Source organism: Sorex araneus, chromosome 3 (assembly GCF_027595985.1).
Source record: "Sorex araneus isolate mSorAra2 chromosome 3, mSorAra2.pri, whole genome shotgun sequence".
In the NCBI taxonomy this organism is placed as follows: domain Eukaryota; kingdom Metazoa; phylum Chordata; class Mammalia; order Eulipotyphla; family Soricidae; genus Sorex; species Sorex araneus.
In genome coordinates, this window is record NC_073304.1 from 184,839,572 (window position 1) to 184,857,615 (window position 18,044).

Consider the following 18,044-nt stretch of genomic DNA (forward strand, 5'->3'; position numbering starts at 1 on the left):
TTTTGAGTCTCCAGGGAGAATAAGGGAGCTAGGTTATATAGTGCCGTAGACAGTAGTGCCTTCCTTTAGAGATGAGCAAACTGTCTCACAGAGATGCCCAGGTTGGGGCTGGAGTGATAGCACAGCGGGTAGGGTATTTGCCTTGCACGCAGCCGACCTGGATTCGATTCCCAACATCCCATGTGGTCCCTCGAGAACCACCAGGAGTATCCAGGAGTATTTCCTGAGTGCACGAGCCAGGAGTAACCCCTGTGCATCACCGGGTATGATCCAAAAAGAAAAAAAAATGCCCAGGGCCCTTTATAGTGACCATGGGCCCAGAAGATGTCTCAAGGAGCTGGAGGACATGCTTGTACACAAGAAACCCAAACTCTGGGGCTGGAGAGATAGCACAGTGGGTAGGGCGTTTGCCTTGCACGCGGCCGACCCGGGTTCAAATCCCAGCATCCCATATGGTCCCCTGAGCACGGCCAGGGGTAATTCCTGAGTGCAGAGCCAGGAGTAAGCCCTGCGCATCGCCAGGTGTGACCCAAAAAGCCAAAAAAAAAAAAAAACCAACAAAAAAGAAACCCAAACTCATCCCTGGGACCACATGATCCCCTCTCCCCCCAGCAACCCCCAATCAAGGAAGGGGACATAATCCCAGAGTACAGCTGATTCTGCCCCCCCCTTAAGAAAAGGCAGTGGGTATGAAGACAAAGTTTGTGGAAGGACAGTATGTCTTTGTGAATGGGGTGATTCACAGAACCCCACATAAGATGACCTTTTCCAGTCCCTTTGTGAAGGCTAGGAAGTTTTCCCTTAGCCCCTGATTAACTTCATACTTGTCTGTGGGCTTTTCATATGCTGTGCTCTCTACCTACGATTTTTTTTCTTCCTTTTCCTGTACTAGCTCATCAGCACATTTCCAGAAAAATTTTGCGATAACGGCTCCTTCTGTAGGTTCCTGAAGCCTCTAGTCCTGATGTCCCCACTCACTTCACTTTACTATCATGCTAAATCCCCAGAAAGACAGGGAAACAATTATCTATTGTTTCCTACTGATTTGTACAAGATAAACATGTTCTCATACTAATTTATCTTACACATATTTACATTGTTTCATGAATATTTATAGAGTGAATGTTGCTTAAGACATGGGAAGTTGAGCTGAAGAGATAGAACAACGGTTAGGGCACCTACCTCTGACACAGCTGACCAGAGTTTAATTTCCAGCACTGTGTATAGTCCCCTAACTGGCTTGGCCCCTCTCTATTGTCTAAGAATGAAATGATCCTTCAAAATCCATAATTGAGGGGCTGCTTTCCTTGCATGTAGCCAAGCGGGTTTAATCCCTGGCATCCCATATGGTTCCCAAATACCACCAGGAATAACTCCTGAGTGCAAAGCCAGAAGCAACCCTTGAGCATTGCCAGGTGTGCTGTCCCTCCAAAAAATAACAGGGCTGGAGTGATAGCCGACCTGGGTTCGATTCCCAGCATCCCATATGGTACCCTGAGCACCGCCAGGTGTAATTCCTGAGTGCATGAGCCAGGAGTAACCCCTGTGCATCTCCGAGTGTGACCCAAAAAGCAAAAACCAAAAACCAAACCAAAAAAATAATAATAATGTAGCACTGTCGTAGCACTGTTATCCACTGTTCATCAATTTGCTCAAGTGGGCACCAGTAACATCTCCATTGTGAGACTTGTTGTTACTATTTTTGGCACATCGAATACGCCAAGGCTAGCTTGCCAGTTTATGCCATGCAGGCGGGATACTCTCCGTAGATTGCCGGGCTTTCTGAGAGGGATGGAGGAATCAAAACCGGGTCAGCTGCATGCAAGGCAAACGCCCTACCCGCTGTGCTATCACAATAGCAATAACAATCATCATCATCATCATCATCATCATCATCATCATCATCATCATCATCATCCCCAATTGATGGGTTGGAGAAATAGTACAGCAGATAGGGTACTTGCCTTGCATGTGGCCAATTCCAGGCACCCCATACCATATCCCGAACTTGCCAGGAGTGGTCTCTGAGTGTAAAGCCAGGAATAAACCATGAGCATCACCGTGTGCTACCCCCGCCAAAAGAACAAAATTCCCAGACTGCTAGGACCTCTTCATTACTTCTGGTGTGCCATAATGGTTTATGCAAAGAATCAGGTCAGAGTAAGTCATGCCAGAGAGACCATGCTGGTGATTAGCGGGTTGGGCCTTTGACTATCAACCATATAAGGCTCTAATAAGTTCTAGACACTGAAACTCAGAGGTGCTTCTTTGTGGCAGTGTTACACCAGGAGCATGGCAGCATAGCTTCTGAATCCTTCCAAACTTGTGGCATCTCTGTATCCTGACAATGGAACAATAACCACAAGCTCTTCCCTAAGTTCCAGAAGTTCTGGTGAATTACTGAGCCAAAGGGAATCACAGGAACTCTAGTATATTCATTTCACCAGAAATTCGAGAAGCCTGGAATCCCTGATTTGTGGCTGAAATTAGGCTGACCTTGCAGAAAACTGAGCCCTTGTGAAATCTGACCCGGACTCTAGATGGACCCTCCTAGAAGCTGCCCTTGGATCCCTAGGGTCTCAGCCTCCAAGCTGCTATATAGTTTAGGTTGTTTTGTTTTTTCAAATCTACTTTATTTAGCCAAGACCATCTCCTCATCACCATTTACAGGTAAGTCGTTTGGGAGTTTTAAGGGCTACCTGCCCCATTGTTGTGAAAGGATGTGGGGGACAGAGGAGCTTGCCTTGGGTCTGCAGATCTAGGACTCAGTGGCAGGAAATAGTTTTGTTCCTACTCTTTTCTGCTCTGAATACCTTCTCAGAGGGCCCTAAAGTACCAGTGACTCAAGTCAGTGGAGAACCACTCAACTCTAGATTCTAAGATTTGTGGTGCCATTCTTCCTGTCTCCTCTTTTCTGTCAACCCCTTAAATGTTGGGTTTTCAAGGCCCCACATATTCATACACTTGGGAATGCATGCCAGCATCTTCCCAATTTTCCTCCCTCCCAAATTTCTTCACTGCCTTCTGTGTACCTCTATTTGCATGCTCCACCACTAGCAGAAACTCAACATACAGCAAAGCACAACATTGTCCTAAACATTCACCATCTCCTGTTCAGTTATCAAGGAAAATGAAATTATCTACCTCGTGTATAATCAACAGCCTGGACTTCATCATGGGCTCTTCTCTCCATCCTTCTCCCGTGACTCTCAGTTTCTGTTCATTTTGCCACCTTAAATATCTCTAAATCCCAACTTTTTTTTTTAATTTTGAGCTATATCCAGCACTACTTGAGACTTGTTCCTGGTGGTGCTCAGGTGACCAAATGATTCCAGGGATTAAACCCAGGCCTCCTGCATGAAAAGGATGTACTGTAGCCTTCTGAATCAACTCCTCAGCCTTCAAATTCTTTCATTTCTTTCTCTCTCCACCGTGACTATCCTAGTCCTAGCCAGCATATTTTCTTTTGCCTGGAGACAACAAAGATTCTTATTGCACTCTCAACATATTTTCCTTCTCTTTACCACGTGATCTTCCAAAATCATAAACCTGAGGATGGAACAATACAGTAGGTAAGGCACTTGTCTTGCAGGCAGCAGATTCTGGCTCAATCCTAGAATCATCTGACCTCCCAAGCACCTTTTGCATTTGGCACAAAAACAAAAAAAAACGTAGATCTGCTCATGTTCCTCCCACAGACGGTTCATAGAAGTGGTTTCTCTTTGCTTTTAGGATAAAGTTGATTCCTTAAAGTGTTCTCTAATAGGCCCTTTACTATGTCTACCCTGGTTCCAGTTCTAATGTTCCAGATAAACTCCAGATTCTTTATAAATAAGCTCTAGTGGACCTTTGTGCCTGTCCTAGCTCCAGTTCTGTTAACTAACTCACCTATTATTTTTGTTTTCTGTTTCTTTGGGTCATATCCAGTGATTCTTAGGACTTACTCCTGGCTCTGTGCTCAGAGATCACTCCTGGCTGACTTGGGGAACCATTTGGGATGCTGGGTATTGAACCTGGGTTGGTTGCATGCAAAGAAAGTGCATTAATCACTGTCTATCACTTCAGCCCCTCACCCTTATTTGGTCTTATAATGTTGCTCACTTCCAAGATTTTGCAAATACTGCAGTGTTTTTGCAGGATATCTTCCCTTCCTCCTTGTATGTAACTGCTTACCATCCCTTAGGCTCAGGGAATCCTGTCATCATTGAGTAATTCTGGGCCTCTTTATTTTCTGTGAGCTCTCATGCTATATTCAACATCATAAAGGACTCTGAATTTTTTTGGTTTGTTTTATTCGGGTTACATTTGGTGTTCTAGGGCTACTGTTGGTGGTACTCAGGGAACTTCAGATGGTGCTGGGAATTGAATCATGGTCAACTGTATACCAGGCAAGCACCTTAACCCTTGGACTCTCTTGGCCCTGAACTTAGTTAAACTCACAAGTTTTTGTTTGTTTTTCTGGGTGTTCCCTGGAGGAGGTTCTAGACAAATGTCTTGCCTGCCCATAGATTGTGACTGTTTCACACTTAGTGCTTTCTGGAACCACCTGCTGTTCCTCCAGCCTATATGACTCTTAATGCCTGGGCAGCATCAGGATTAAACACATGGCTAGTATTTTGGTTTTTGGACACACTTAGCAATGCTCAGGGATCATTCCTTGTGGTGCTCAGGGGACCATATGGAGTGCTAGGGATCAAACCCAAGTAAGCTACATGTAAGGGCTTTTTCTTTCTGTTTCTGGGCTACACTCAGCTATGCTCAGGATTTACTCCTGATTTTGTGCTCAGGGGGCCATAAGGGGTGCTGGGGATTGAACCCAATCAGACACATGCATGTCAAGTTCCTTATGAGCTATCATCTCTCTGGCTCCGAGAAAGCTTATGTACATAGAAAGCCCCATGTGGGTAAGTCTAGAAGAAAATCTATAAAAAAGTTTTCATAATCTCTAAAAGTTACTGTACTATTCACCTCCTCCTGAAATTCTTTTTGTTTAGGGGCCATACCCAGCAATGCTCTGGAATTACTCCTCTCGGTGCTCTGGGGGAACATTCAGGATGATGAGGCTCGAAACCAGGTCAGGCACATAACAAGGCAAGTGCCTTATCTGCTATACAGTCTCTCCAGCCCAACACTTAAATTATTTTTGTGGGTTGTGGGTCATACCCAGGGATGCACAGGGCTATTCCTGCTATTCCTGGCTCTGCTCTAGAGAGCCCCCTGGTGGTGTAATACTGAAAATCAAAGGTGGAGGACATAGGCAGCATGGAAGCCTTACCCCTGTATAATCTGCATTGCCTTTTCAAAGAGCTCATGGCTGAGGCAATAGTACCGCGGGTAGGGCCCTGCCTTTCATGCAGCTAATCCGGACTCAGTTCCTGGTACCACATATGGTTCCCCAAGCTCTGCCTGAAGTGACCCTTAAGCACAGAGCAAGAGTAAGCCCCCAGTACCTCCAGATGTGTGTGGCCCGACACCAAAAAAAAAAAAAAAAAAAGAAAGAAAGAAAAGAAAAAAGAGGGGTCCAGAAAGCTTCTGCTATTTTTCAGATAAGATGAAAAGGTCAAGGTTCTGACTAGCATACTTTTTGTGTATGGGTGTGGGGTGCGGCTCACACCCAGCAGTGCCTAGGGTTTACTTATGGCTCTGAGCTCAAGGATCACTCCTGGTAGGGCTCAGGGGACTATATGGGATGCTGGGGATCAAACAGGTCAGCTACATGCAAGGAGCACTCTACCCACTGTACTATGTCTCTGGCCCCATGACTAGCAGTTTTGTCTAAATATATTGAGGATGGGGGGAAAAAAGACCCTTGAACACTGATGAACATCACAAGGCCATATGCTGAGTGAAGTGGGTAATGGGAACTCCATTTTCCCAGGCAGTCTGGATTCCCACTGCGTTCAGGGTCACTCCTGGTGGAGCTTAGGGGACTATATGGGATGCGAGAAATTGAACCCAGTTTGACCAAGTACAAGGTAAGAGCCCTACCCTCTGTACTACTGCTCTGGCCCAATCTAGATTCTCACTAAATGCTACCTTCTGATCCTATTCAAAGGCTTCTTAGGACAAAAATTGTCAGAGCAGAACTGAAAGTAGACCTCTTGGTGTAAGGAAAAAGTCAGTAGATGGAAAGAACTAGATTTTGTTGTTGTTGGGGAGGGCATTATCATCCTTATCTGTCCAAGACACATTCGGAAATAAAATATGGTGCTTCTGGAGATGCCAAAAGCGGGCAGCAGCCTTCCCAGGCACAAATGAGGCGAGTCTCCCTGGTCTTCTCAGCAACCTCCCTCCTGGGTCCACTTTCGGGCATTGATGAAGAGTTGGAGCCAGGGAGAGGTGGTCAGAGTGTCGAACGGGGGCGGCCTCCAGGCCCACTGCCAAGGCCTCACAGCCCGCTCAGGGTGCGGCATGAGAGCCAGGTGGCGGCCGTCAGCGGAGCAGACGCCAGCCACACCCCCTGGAGATCCATTGGGATTCAGGGGGTATTGTTCTGTGGGGTTCCCAGCATCATCTGCCCAGTGCAGTGGAGCTAAGCCTTTGGCTTCAATCTGGGCTTGGAGTTCTGGAGAGGAGAAAGCCATGTAACCTAGGAAGGAAGAAGGGCAGTTAGCAGAGTTCTTCCTGCTCTCTCCCCACCCCCACCCCCCAGCAGGTCCCTCCTGACCTTCCCCGTGTGCACTCCACACAGGCAGCACAGCGCCCTCCATTCCTCGAAGCATCAGGGCCGGGCCAGGTCCCACACGCACACTAGCCCAGCGGGACTCGAAACGCCCAGAGAGGTTGTGGCGCAGCAGGAGGCCAGGCTGGGCTGGCCAGGAGCTGTGGTCCACATCCCCTGTCTCGTCATGGGGCTCTCCTCCCACCCAGCCCAGCAATGCCAGCAGCTGACAGCCATTACACACACCCAGGCTGAAGGTGTCTGGCCGTTTCCGGAAGCGCCTCAACTCAGCCCCGGCTTTTGGATGAAAGATCACAGCAGCTGCCCACCCTAGGAGGAAACAACAAAGCTGAGAGGAAACTTGAACTGAAGGGGCTCAGCTGCCGTGTAGTTCCAGTATATAATGTTAACACTATCCCAGAGAAACCCCCTCCCCTCCCCACCCCACGCCCCTACCACCACACATACCCCTCAGCTCAGGGCAAACGAGAGGGAAGAAATCTGTTTAAATCACATGTTGCCCATTGCTTGGTCAGAGATAGCCAATAAGTTGGTTTTTCCTTTTTGGGTCACACCCAGCGATGCTCAGGGGTTACTCCTGGCTCTGCACTCAGGAATTACTCCTGGCAGTGCTCGGGGACCATATGGGATGCTGGGAATCGAACCTGGGTCAGCTGAGTGCAAGGCAAACAAACGCCCTACCTGCTGTGCTATCGCTCCAGCCCTGCCCAGAGTGTTTTTTTCTTTTCCAACAAAATAGTTGCAAATTTCCTTTATTCAGGACCCAGAGAAACAGTGCAGGGGCTTAGAAGGCCTGCCTTGCAAGTGTTTGGTCACAGGTTTAAATCCTGGTGTTGCCATATGCTTCAAGCACAATCCTGGCAGCTGTTGGCTGAGGTTCACAGACACACACAACCAGGTATGTGTAGGAAGCTTCACCTGCCCCCAAGTGAGCATTATAATTAAAAATGTGTGCAACCTCTAGTGAGCACATATGTGAACTCCACGGCAAGCCCCAGTGACACGACAGATACACCTGCATCTCAACTAAGAATGCAGCTCACCTTGCATGTGCAAAACCAGGTTTGATCCCAGCACCCCATATGGATCCCTGAGCTTTGCCAGGAACAATCGCTGAATACAGAGCCAGGAGTAATCCCCAGGCACTACTGGGTGTTTCCCACCAAAAAAAAAAAAAAAGACTATGACACCCAGCAAGCAGCAAATGGGCAAGAACCATAACTAAAGCACCTCAACATAATGTGTAAGCACCACAACCTGCTGTATGGTCTAGGGGAACACAAACAGCATATAACAGAGGTAAGGAAACTATAACAGAGGTAAGGAAAAGATTTTTTTTAAAAACCAAGCCAGAGAGGTAGTACAGTGGGTAAGGCTTGCCTTGCACATGGCTGATCCCAGTGTGGTCCCCTGCATCCCATACAGTCCCTTGAACTCGCCAGGGTGATCCCTGAGCGAATAGCCAGGAGTAAGCCCTGAGCACTGTTGGGTATGGCCCCACTGTATCACTGTCATCCCGTTGCTCATCAATTTGCTCGAGCGGGCACCAGTAACGTCTCCATTGTGAGACTTGTTGTTACTGTTTTTGACATTTCGAATACTCCACGGATAGCTTTCCAGGCTCTGCCGTGTGGGTGAGATACTCTTGGTAGCTTGCCGGGCTCTCCGAGAGGGGCAGAAGAATCGAATTCGGGTCAGCTGCGTGCAAGGCAAACGTCCTACCTACTGTGCTATCGTTCCAGTCCATGGTCCCAAAACAAAACAAAAACTAGGCTGAGATAATATAGAGGTAAGGCACTTGCCCTGCATATAGCTGACACTGGTTTGATACCTGCCACTACCATGTCCCCCTGAGGAACAAGTGACCCATAAGACAGGGCAGGTACCCACCAGGTCAGCGCAGCACTGCCTGCCCTGCCTCACTGAATTTCCCTGCAAACATATTGGTATCTGGCCCCAGTGAAGGTGCTTCCTCTCCCTGGGCCAATTCACTGTCAGGGAAGAGAGGAGCCATTACTTTTTCGGAAACGCGTCGGGGAAGGAATGGGCAGGAGCTGGCACACCTACCTTTGGCAGAGCCCAGGACATCTGCATAGCTGAAGCCACCCACGAAGGCCACACCGCGGAAGGTGTCCAGCCCAATGGCCCCAGAGCACAGGTCCTGCATGGTCACATCCCACACCTGGACCAGGAAGGAAGTGTCAGAGTAATAAACACACGAGGGCCCTGCCCCCGCCAGTAGTTCTGCTCACCTCAAACCCTGCCAGGTGGAAAGCATCAGCCATCTCCCGGTCTCCATTACTGCCCTCTTCACGCAAGATGGCCACTCGGGGGGCGGGACCACCTGGGACAAGAAGCAGCCACCCTGTGCCACAACCACCTCTCCTAGGGCAGGGCCCACCCTCCAGGCCCAAAGTATGGGAAGTTAGGCCCCTACACACTCCCTCACCAGGCTCACGGGGCACAGAAGCTTTGGGAAAGTTGGGGGGCAGGTAGTAGGTGGGCCCCAGTCGCTCCCTCAGCCCCCGTTCTTCCTCTGCCACACAGTGCGGATCAGCCTGCAGGCGATCGAGCTGGAAACTCGTCTCCTCCCAGAGGGCTCGCAGCTGCCCCAGAGGCTCCTCCAGAACCCGAAGCCCATTCACAGACACCTGGACCTAGAGAAAGGGACACCTCCATTGGGGGCCAGAGGCAGGGGTCCTTGCCTGGACCCCCTCAGAGGCCTGCTTAGGTGAAATACATCTTCCTGCTATGCATTGCTCTTTTTATTTCCTCACCATGGCGTGGGGCCCAGCATCGCTTGTGTGGCCCAGTTTCAGGCAATGGAGGCCAGCATCCTGGTAACGCTTCAGCACCTGGGCCAGAGCAGGGTCCTGCACCTCCAGCACCAGGCCTGGTTCCTCAGCAAACAGAACGGGCAGTGCTAGAGAAGCAGTGAGAGTGTCAGGACGACCAGGGACTTGGGGGTGAGACCGAGGTATGACTGAGAGAGAAGAGGGGGAATGGGGCTGGGGGATGAAATCAGGTAGGTTAGGAACAAGGAACTGGTATCAGAACTTCTGTACGGAAGTCTTGGGCAGGAACAGTGGGTGCCACAGGTGTTCTTGGAATACAGCAATGGGACTCAGCAGTTGGGGGGAACTACATATTTTGACATGATGTGGAGTTTACAGAGTAGGGCAGGCAGTTCAGGCTTGTCCTCGACAGAAGCCTCCTCACCATCAACTCCAAAGGCAGGCACGTCCACCACTATCCCACAATTCCCGGCAAAAGCCATCTCGAGTAGGCAAGTGATGAGGCCCCCATCACTGACATCATGGCCTGAGCAGAGGAGACGGTCTTGGAAAAAGAATGAAAAATTGTTTGTGGGAGGGCTGGAAAGATACCACAGGGGTTAAGTGCTTGCCTTGCATCTATCCCACAGACCCTGGTTAGAATTCTGGCACCACATACAGTCTCCTGAGCACTGCCAGGGTCCACTCCTGAGCTCAGAGCCAGGAATAGCTTCTGAACACCAGTGGGTGGGACCCAAGCTCCACCCACACCTCCCAGTGCTAAATTGTTTATGGGGAGTCAGAGAAAATATATGGAAGTTAAGGTGCTTGCCTGGCACGTATCTAGTTCAGTTCAGTCCCCAGCACCTCATGATCCTCCAAGCATTGCCGGGAGTGACCCCAAGCACTGAGCCAAGAGTAGCAGAGTTGGGCGTGGCCCAATACTCACCTCCAATAGTTCATAGGCCTAAGAGAAAGCTCAGAGGCACTTGTTTATGCCATACTCAATGACACTCAGGGCTTACTCCTGGCTTTGTGCTCAAGGATCACTCCTGGCAGGGCCTGGGGGACCATATGGGGTCCTGGGGACCAAACCCAGGTTGGGAACCGCCCTACCCTCTGTACTATTGCTCTGACCCCAAAAATGCTCAAAGGGCCGAGTGCAAATGCTCAAAGGGCCGAGTGCAAGTTTCAAAGGTAAGGGCCAGAGCAATGGTACAGCAGATAGAGCACTTGCCTTGCGTGTGGCCAATCTGGATTTGATCCTGGGCACCCCTTATGATCCTCTGAGCCCACCAGGAATGACCCCTGAACGCAGCCCTGAGCACTGCATAGTATGCCCCCCTCCCCGCCCACCGAATCAAATGCAGGAGGCCCAGGTTAATTTCCAGCACCAAATAGTTACTACAAGCATAGAGCTAGGAATAGCTCCTGAGCACATGCTAAAGGTAGCCCAAATTCCTCCTCAAATTACTCAGCAACTATGAGGCCCAAACCTAGTGCCCCTCATCTCCTTCTGCAGTTGGTGGTGAGTCAGGTGGAGACTATGGCACTTGGACCCCACAGAGTAGGCCCGACTCCCAGCTGCTCCCCACACGTTCCCTCTCCCCAGGACTCACTCACCTCGCAGCAATCCCTGGGTAATGTTGAAGGCTTGTACCAAGTTGTCTGGGAGGTCCAGGTCGGGAGGCTGCTCACCAAGCTGGGAGAAGCACTGGGCCAGAGCTGTGCCCCCCAGCCGGTGCTGCCCAGGGCTCAGAGGAACATAGACCAGGTGGCCTGGGCAAACAGGAAACGGATGTTTCTCAGAACTGTGTACCCAAATAACGAAACTCCTAGCAAGTCACATCATATACCTCGTGTCAAGATAAGAGGGCCCAGCACTTACAAAGCATCCCCCAAAGGTTAGACTCTGAACACACAATGCAGTGGGGAGTAGGGAACCCATACCTCTCCCTCCGGGATGCTTGAGGTCCGGAGTTACGGTGGCAGTAATGTCTGGACAGACAGCATAGGCTGAGATGACCAGTGACCCTGGAGAACGGGCGGAAGAGTGAGGATCCAGCCAGCCCTACCACTCCTTCCCTTCTTCCCCAGGGCCCCCAGACCTCACCAGGAGCCCGTACAGTCTCTGAGCCCACTCGGGCGGCCATGCTGAGGGAGTCCTTGCCACCATCCACTGCTACCCCAAGAGCTGCCATCAGTGCTACCATCGCCTCACAGGCGTCAGCCAGAGCCGCGCCCTCCCCAGGGAGCTTGGCTGCCCACATCCAGTTTCCGCTGCACTTCACATCCTGAGCCATGGCAGAGACTCAGCATTAGAGAAGAGAGATGGAGAGTCTGAGTGAGGGCAGAGGGGCGAGGAGGCCCTGCAGAGTGGGAGGGGCAATGTCCCAAAGCCTGGGGGTCCAGGGCAGAAGCTGCAAGGCACTTACCCGGAGGTCAGTAACCAGAGCAAACACCAGATTGGTGAGGGCTTCGGTCACAGCCAATCTAGCGGCGACCTTGGGGTCCAGCAAGCTCTTGATCGGTTGCTCTCCCAGAGCAGTGGCAGCCCCAACTGTGTCTTGGTGACTCAGGGCCACAACTGCCACGTCTGCCAGAGGAGTGTGCAAGGGGCCAACACACTGCTGCTGGGCCACCAGGCCACCTACAGAACGGTCCACCTGCAGCACCGGTCCAAGAACAGGGACATCAGGGCAGGCACAGGGGTCTGACTTGCCCCAAATGTGTGAAGGGGAGCTCGAGCCATCGAGGAAGCAGAAGGGGACCAATTATCAGTGTGGGTGCTCTGACAACGACACTCCTCCCTTGGGCATGGTGAACCCCCACAGCACAACCCAAGGATGAAAGGGAAGGGACAGTGAAGAAACAAAAGAGCACAGAGGGCTGAGGGGCAGAGCAGGGTGGAGGGAGACCTTGTTCGTAAGGTAGCGTTTGCTGGCCACAGCAGGCAACCTGAGAACCCGCTCCAGCGCCTGGCGTACACTCAGCCCTGGGGGCAGGGCCAAATGCTGCAGCAAAGGAGGGTTCCTCTGGAGGAAGAATTCCTGAAACAAAAGGGCAAGGAGGTATGGGTGTCTAGGATATCCGGCATGCAGTGGCAAAGCCCAAGGATAAAGGGTGACCTGGAGAGCTGGGCCAGGGAATGAAGAACCCGGCCCCTCCCAACAAGCGCACACACATGCACACACAATCACACTCCCCCTCCCCTCATCCCATACCTTCTGTGGCATCTTGCCCAGCACCCAATCCAGCTCCAGGTCTACAGGGGTGGGAGGGGGTGCCAGAGGGGCATCACCACTGCCATTTCTTCCCACAGGACACACCCGATCATCCACCAGCACTATCTGTAGAACACATGGACACCACCCAGAGGGAAGGCGGCTGTGAGCACCAGCAGGAAAGTATGGCAGAAATGCTCTGTATTCTGCTTCTGGGCCAGAGTGACAGTATAGCAGGAAGGGCACTGATCTTGCACATGGCAACCCGGGTTCGATCCCCAGCATTCCATATGGTCCCCCAAGCACCACCAGGAATGAGTCCCGAGTGCAGAGCCATGAGTAACTCCTGAGCATTACCAGGTGTGGCCCAAAAAAACAAATAAAAAATTCAAAAAACAAAAAGCTCTTTCTGACCCATCTGGCTTCCCCTGATGAGTCTCCCCTGCTTACTGCCTCCCTTATCCTGAGCTGTAGGTTTCCATCTTCCTCTCCTCACAACCCTTTGACAGCTCCCCCTCACCCGCACCCCCCAACCCCCATGTGAACTACCCACTCCCTGGGCCAACTCACTCTCCTGTCTCCAGAGATGGTGCCCACAAAGCAAGCTGGGCAACGTTCCCGGGCGCTGACACAATTCAAGAAATCCCGGTGGGGGGTCCTCAGCAGAAGGGCATTTGACTCCTGGTACTCAGCACCCCAGATTTCTAGGGCATTCAGGGTCGGGTCTCCCAGCTGCACATCCAAGGGGAAGAAGGAAAGAGAAGGATCAACGGGAAAGCACACCTCTACAGCTCTGGCCTGAGCAGGAGGGTGGCTGGCGGGCTGGTATGGGTGGGCAGACAGCCCAGGCTTGGAAGGGGCCACAGAGACTATGCTGGGATTAAGACACTTTATTGCAAGTCGCTCACCTCAGATACCACATATGGCCCCTTGAGCACAGAGTCAGAAGTCCCCCCACGAGCATGAAACAACACCCCCACCCCACCGAAAAGACCCACCTGGAAGCGGCTGGTATAAATGACAGCTCCAGCGGGGTCACTCAGCTCCTTCAGGACATTGCCTGGTGAGAAGGTACAAAGGAAGGAAGTGACTGTCCACTGTAATCACTCAGCAAACAAAGGGCAATCCCCAGATAACAAAGGCATCTCTGTCTCCCAACAAAAACTGCTGCTGAAAACAAGGGAGATGGCCCAAGAGGCTGTTATGCACGCGCTGTATACCAGAGGCCCAGGTTTGATCCCCAGCACTCCATGGTTCCCTGAGCACCCACAGCAGTGCTCCTGAATCTCAGAGTATCAGCCCAAACAGAATCAAAACAAACAAATGGGAACTGCTTCTGACGCCTACCTCCAGCCATCTCGTTGAACAGGGATCAACCAGAACATAGAAGGGCCCAGGGCTGGACAAATAGTAGTGGATCCTCTAGGCCTCTCCCCAAAATCAAACTTGGCAGGTGGTGTAGAGGCCCAAACCCCTGTCTCGTCCCAACCCCTTCTCCTCTTTCTCACCATTGCCTCCGGCACCCTGGTCATGGAGGCTGCAGATGGGGTTTCCTCCAGGAGCCTCCACACAAGCCCGAATGACACGGTTCATCTTTTGTTCCATCTCTGGGTCTCCTCGTTGCACAGCCCCAAAGTCCAGGTCGCTAGCATTGTCTCCCTGCACCTGAGGGAACAAATGGTCCAGTTCAGCACAGGGGGCTGGAGCTCTACCTCCTGCCCCCTCCCCCGCCCCAGGCAGGGTGTCAGCACATCTGCATCAGTTGTTCTCACCTGCACAGATGAAGCAGCGCCACCACCAACTCCAATCCTATAGACAGGACCGCCAACCTTGACGACATCCATGCCTGTGAAAAGGGTGGGATCACAGCATTGGGAAATCCACTCAAAGTGTGAGGATAAAGGAAAGCTGATTATTAGTGGGGAGAAGTCAAAATCACAAATGTCCTTATTCTTGGAGTAAAGACCTTTGCAGGAATGTATCCTCCAGATTAATCAGATAGGCACGAAATTACTTATGTCTAAAATTTGTACTAACAAAGGAAGAAAATAATTGAAACGTTAACAACAGGGCCCTTATTGAATATATTGCAGTATACTCAGTGAAACACTAAGTCACCCCCAAAAGAACTACATATAACAGCAACATAATTCGATCAGTATGCAATAATCCCCAAGATACAATGCAATAATACCCAAGATATATATAAATGCAAGTTACAAATATAAGCAAACCCAGAGCCACAGTGATAGTATGGGAGGTAGGGCACTTGCCTTGCATGCAGCCAACCTGGGTTCAAACCTGGCATCCCATATGGTCCCCTGAGCACAGCCAGGAGTAATTCCTGACTGCAGACCCAGTAGTAACCCTTCAACATTGCTGGGTATGGCGCCCCTCACCCCCACCACCCAAAAAATACCCAGATAAAAGCAAACCAATTTATAGTGACAGCAAAAAGAAGAAGGGATTTAACATAGGTACAGACTGAAAATGATAAAGCAGCTTAGTAGACCTGCTCATAGACTAAAAGATTTAGTATGAATGCTCATAGATAGAAAGACTTAAAAAGGGGCTGGAGCAATAGCACAGAGGGTAGGGCATTTGCCGTGCACGTGGCTGACCCAGGTTCGATTCCCAGCATCCCATATGGTCCCCCGACCACTGCCAGGAGTAATTCCTGAGATACAGAGCCAGGAGTAACCCCTGAGCATTGCCAGGTGTGACCCAAAAAACAAAAACAAAACAAAAAAAGACTTAAACATTATTACAATGGCAATACTCAAAAAATTGATTGAGTCATAGTCCTTATCAGAACCTTAAGTCATTGGGCTAGGGGGACAGCTCAAAGTGATGCTTTGTGTGTGGGAGGCCTGGGATTGGGATCCCCTGAGCCAGGAGTGACCCCCAAGCCCCCACTACACTCCTCCATGCACAGAGTGGGAACAGCAATCATGGACAACTGGGTATGGCCCAAATATCAAAATCAGAAAAATAAGGGTATCAGTTATGTGTTTTGTTAATGTCTTGGGGTCACACCAGCGATGCTCAGAGATCCCTCCTGGCTTTGCACTAAGGAATCACTCCTGGCAGGCTGGGGAGAACGATACGGGATACTGGGGATTGAACCCTGGGCCAGCCGTATGCAAGGCTAGCACCCTAGCCACTATACTATCACTCTGGTCCCTCAAGTCATCTGTTTTGCAGAAATCATTAGTTGGAGCCTAAGAACAGAAGGTAAAGCACTTGCCTTGCATGAAGCCAGCCTTTCATGTGCAAGGTGGATAATGAACAGGGGTTGAACCCAGGCCTCCTCATGCAAAGCACTCAGTACATTGAGCTATCTCTCAGGTTCCCAATCGGTACTTTTTTGGTTTTTTTTGGGGGGGCCAACGGGACAACAGTGCTACAGTGAAGTTTTAGGGCTACACCTGATGCTTTTTAGGGCCTACTCCTGACTCAGGGTTTACTCCTAAAGGGACTGGGGGGCCATATGCAGTGCAGGAGATTGAACCCAGGTCAGGTGTGTCAAAGGCAAGCACCCTATCTATTGGACTATCTCTGCAGTCATGTACATCTTAAAGGATAAACTTTATGATACATGACGGGGGTACGGTGCCACCAGCAGGTCAACCTGTACCTGCAGGGCGAATGCATCAGCAGTCTGATGGTGCCTTCAGGCTTCCTGATACCCCAAAATTGCCGCTGGGCCTTTGGCCGGATCCCAATAACTTGGGACCGAGTTTCCCAAGAAAATTAAACGGCCAAAAGTTTAGGCATGTGGGAGCCATGCCCACAAACCACCTCCAGCTCAGCTTTACAAGCTCATTTATCAGCCTTATCTCAGAGAACCATAAATAAATCTTGAAAGAGATCAAAAGCCAAGGTTAATAATGCACTTGAGCATGGCTGAACAGACTGGGGTAAACTGGAGGGGGCGAGTTAGCCTGCAGTCCTTCCAAACAGAGCCCCTGACAGCCACTTGCTCCCACAATCCAAAATCACATGCCCCCAGCTGGACTCTACTATCTCAGGACAGACCTCACCAAGATACTAACCTGTTGAAAATTTGGGTATGTGGGTTGTGTGACTGAAATCTCCAGGCTTTCTCAGAGTTACCTCTTCCAACTTCTCTATATTCCTAGAAGCCCTGGCAGTCACCACCATAAACCAACTCCAGCACCACCATGTAAGCTCTTCTACTCCCTTGCCGCAGAGACCCATATATAAATCTCAGAAGAGATCAAAAGCTGCAGTTAACCTTGGACCTACGCATGGCTGAACAGACCATAGTTAATCAAAGGGGGCGGGAAAGCCTGGTACCCACACAAGCAAAGCCCCCAGCAGCCACTTGCTTCCACACTCCAAAACTGCTGACATGCCCCCGGCCTGACTCCACTATCTCAGGACAGACCTTACCGAGACATAATCTGCTGAAAATTCTGGTATGTGGGTTTTATGATTAAAATCTTCAGGCTTTCTCAGGTCAGGATGGGCTACCTCCCCTATCTCCCTGTACTTCCAGAAGCCTCATCTACACCCCAAAGTTACCACTGAGTTGAAAAAGCTACTCTAACCTTACCAACCCGATAAAAATACTCAATGCCCTGAACAAACACCATGACCTCTTAGTATCTGTATTGCAAACCATAATGCACAAAAGGAAAAGGAGAGAGAGTAAGAGGGAAAGTGCCTCCCATAGAGAGAGCTGGGGGTAGAGGGTGGGGTGTTGGGGGATGGTGGGAGAGAAACAGGGGACATTGGTAGTGGGAAATATACACTGGTGGAGGCATGGGTGCTGGATCATTGTATGACTGAAACTCAATTATGAACAGCTTTGTAATGATAAAAAAATTTATGATACATGAATTATATCTCAATAACATTGTTATTTTGAAAAAAGAAAGAAGGGTTAGAACTGGAGAGATAGTACAGTGGGTAAAGTGCTTGCCTCGCATGCAACCAATCTGGGTTCAATCCCCGGCATCCCATATGGTCCCCTGAGCACTGCCAGGAGTGATTCCTGAGGGCAGAGCCAGGAGTAACCCCTGATCATTGCCAGGGAAGGCCCAAAAACAAAAACCTGTACTCGGACAAGGCAGAGAGATACTAAAGCAGATAAGGCACTTACCTTGCACATGGCCAACCCTGGTTCAATTGCCAGCACCCCACATGGTCCCCAAGCCTTGTAAGGATTAATCCCTGAGTGCAGAGCCAAGAGTAAGCTCTGAGCACAGGTGGGTATGGCCCCTGCCTCTACCCTCACCGTCATAAACAAAACCCAGTTCTGGGGAGAGTATCTAAGTTGAGCAATTAAAGTATTCACTAAATTCCCCTCCCGTAACTGTAATGGGCTGGGGAGATAGA

At 50.3% G+C, this 18,044-nt stretch overlaps 1 protein-coding gene across 2 annotated transcripts in view; it reads right to left on the bottom strand.

Annotated features, from left to right (window-relative positions):
- Positions 1 to 754: 754 nt before the first annotated feature.
- PFAS (phosphoribosylformylglycinamidine synthase) overlaps positions 755 to 18,044 on the bottom strand; it is a 29,054-nt gene continuing 11,764 nt past the window's right edge. For both annotated transcript variants that reach the window (XM_004604840.2, XM_055133219.1), the window contains 17 exons: positions 14,453 to 14,526; positions 14,189 to 14,345; positions 13,679 to 13,740; positions 13,251 to 13,412; positions 12,681 to 12,806; positions 12,375 to 12,506; positions 11,892 to 12,122; positions 11,570 to 11,750; positions 11,407 to 11,490; positions 11,080 to 11,235; positions 9,902 to 10,021; positions 9,460 to 9,605; positions 9,132 to 9,339; positions 8,935 to 9,026; positions 8,750 to 8,864; positions 6,668 to 6,991; positions 755 to 6,589 (listed from right to left, as the gene is read on the bottom strand). In XM_004604840.2, coding sequence (XP_004604897.2) covers positions 6,279 to 6,589; positions 6,668 to 6,991; positions 8,750 to 8,864; positions 8,935 to 9,026; positions 9,132 to 9,339; positions 9,460 to 9,605; positions 9,902 to 10,021; positions 11,080 to 11,235; positions 11,407 to 11,490; positions 11,570 to 11,750; positions 11,892 to 12,122; positions 12,375 to 12,506; positions 12,681 to 12,806; positions 13,251 to 13,412; positions 13,679 to 13,740; positions 14,189 to 14,345; positions 14,453 to 14,526 — 2,681 coding nt within the window. In that variant the 3' untranslated portion in view covers positions 755 to 6,278. The remainder of the gene's footprint in view (positions 6,590 to 6,667; positions 6,992 to 8,749; positions 8,865 to 8,934; positions 9,027 to 9,131; positions 9,340 to 9,459; positions 9,606 to 9,901; positions 10,022 to 11,079; positions 11,236 to 11,406; positions 11,491 to 11,569; positions 11,751 to 11,891; positions 12,123 to 12,374; positions 12,507 to 12,680; positions 12,807 to 13,250; positions 13,413 to 13,678; positions 13,741 to 14,188; positions 14,346 to 14,452; positions 14,527 to 18,044) is intronic.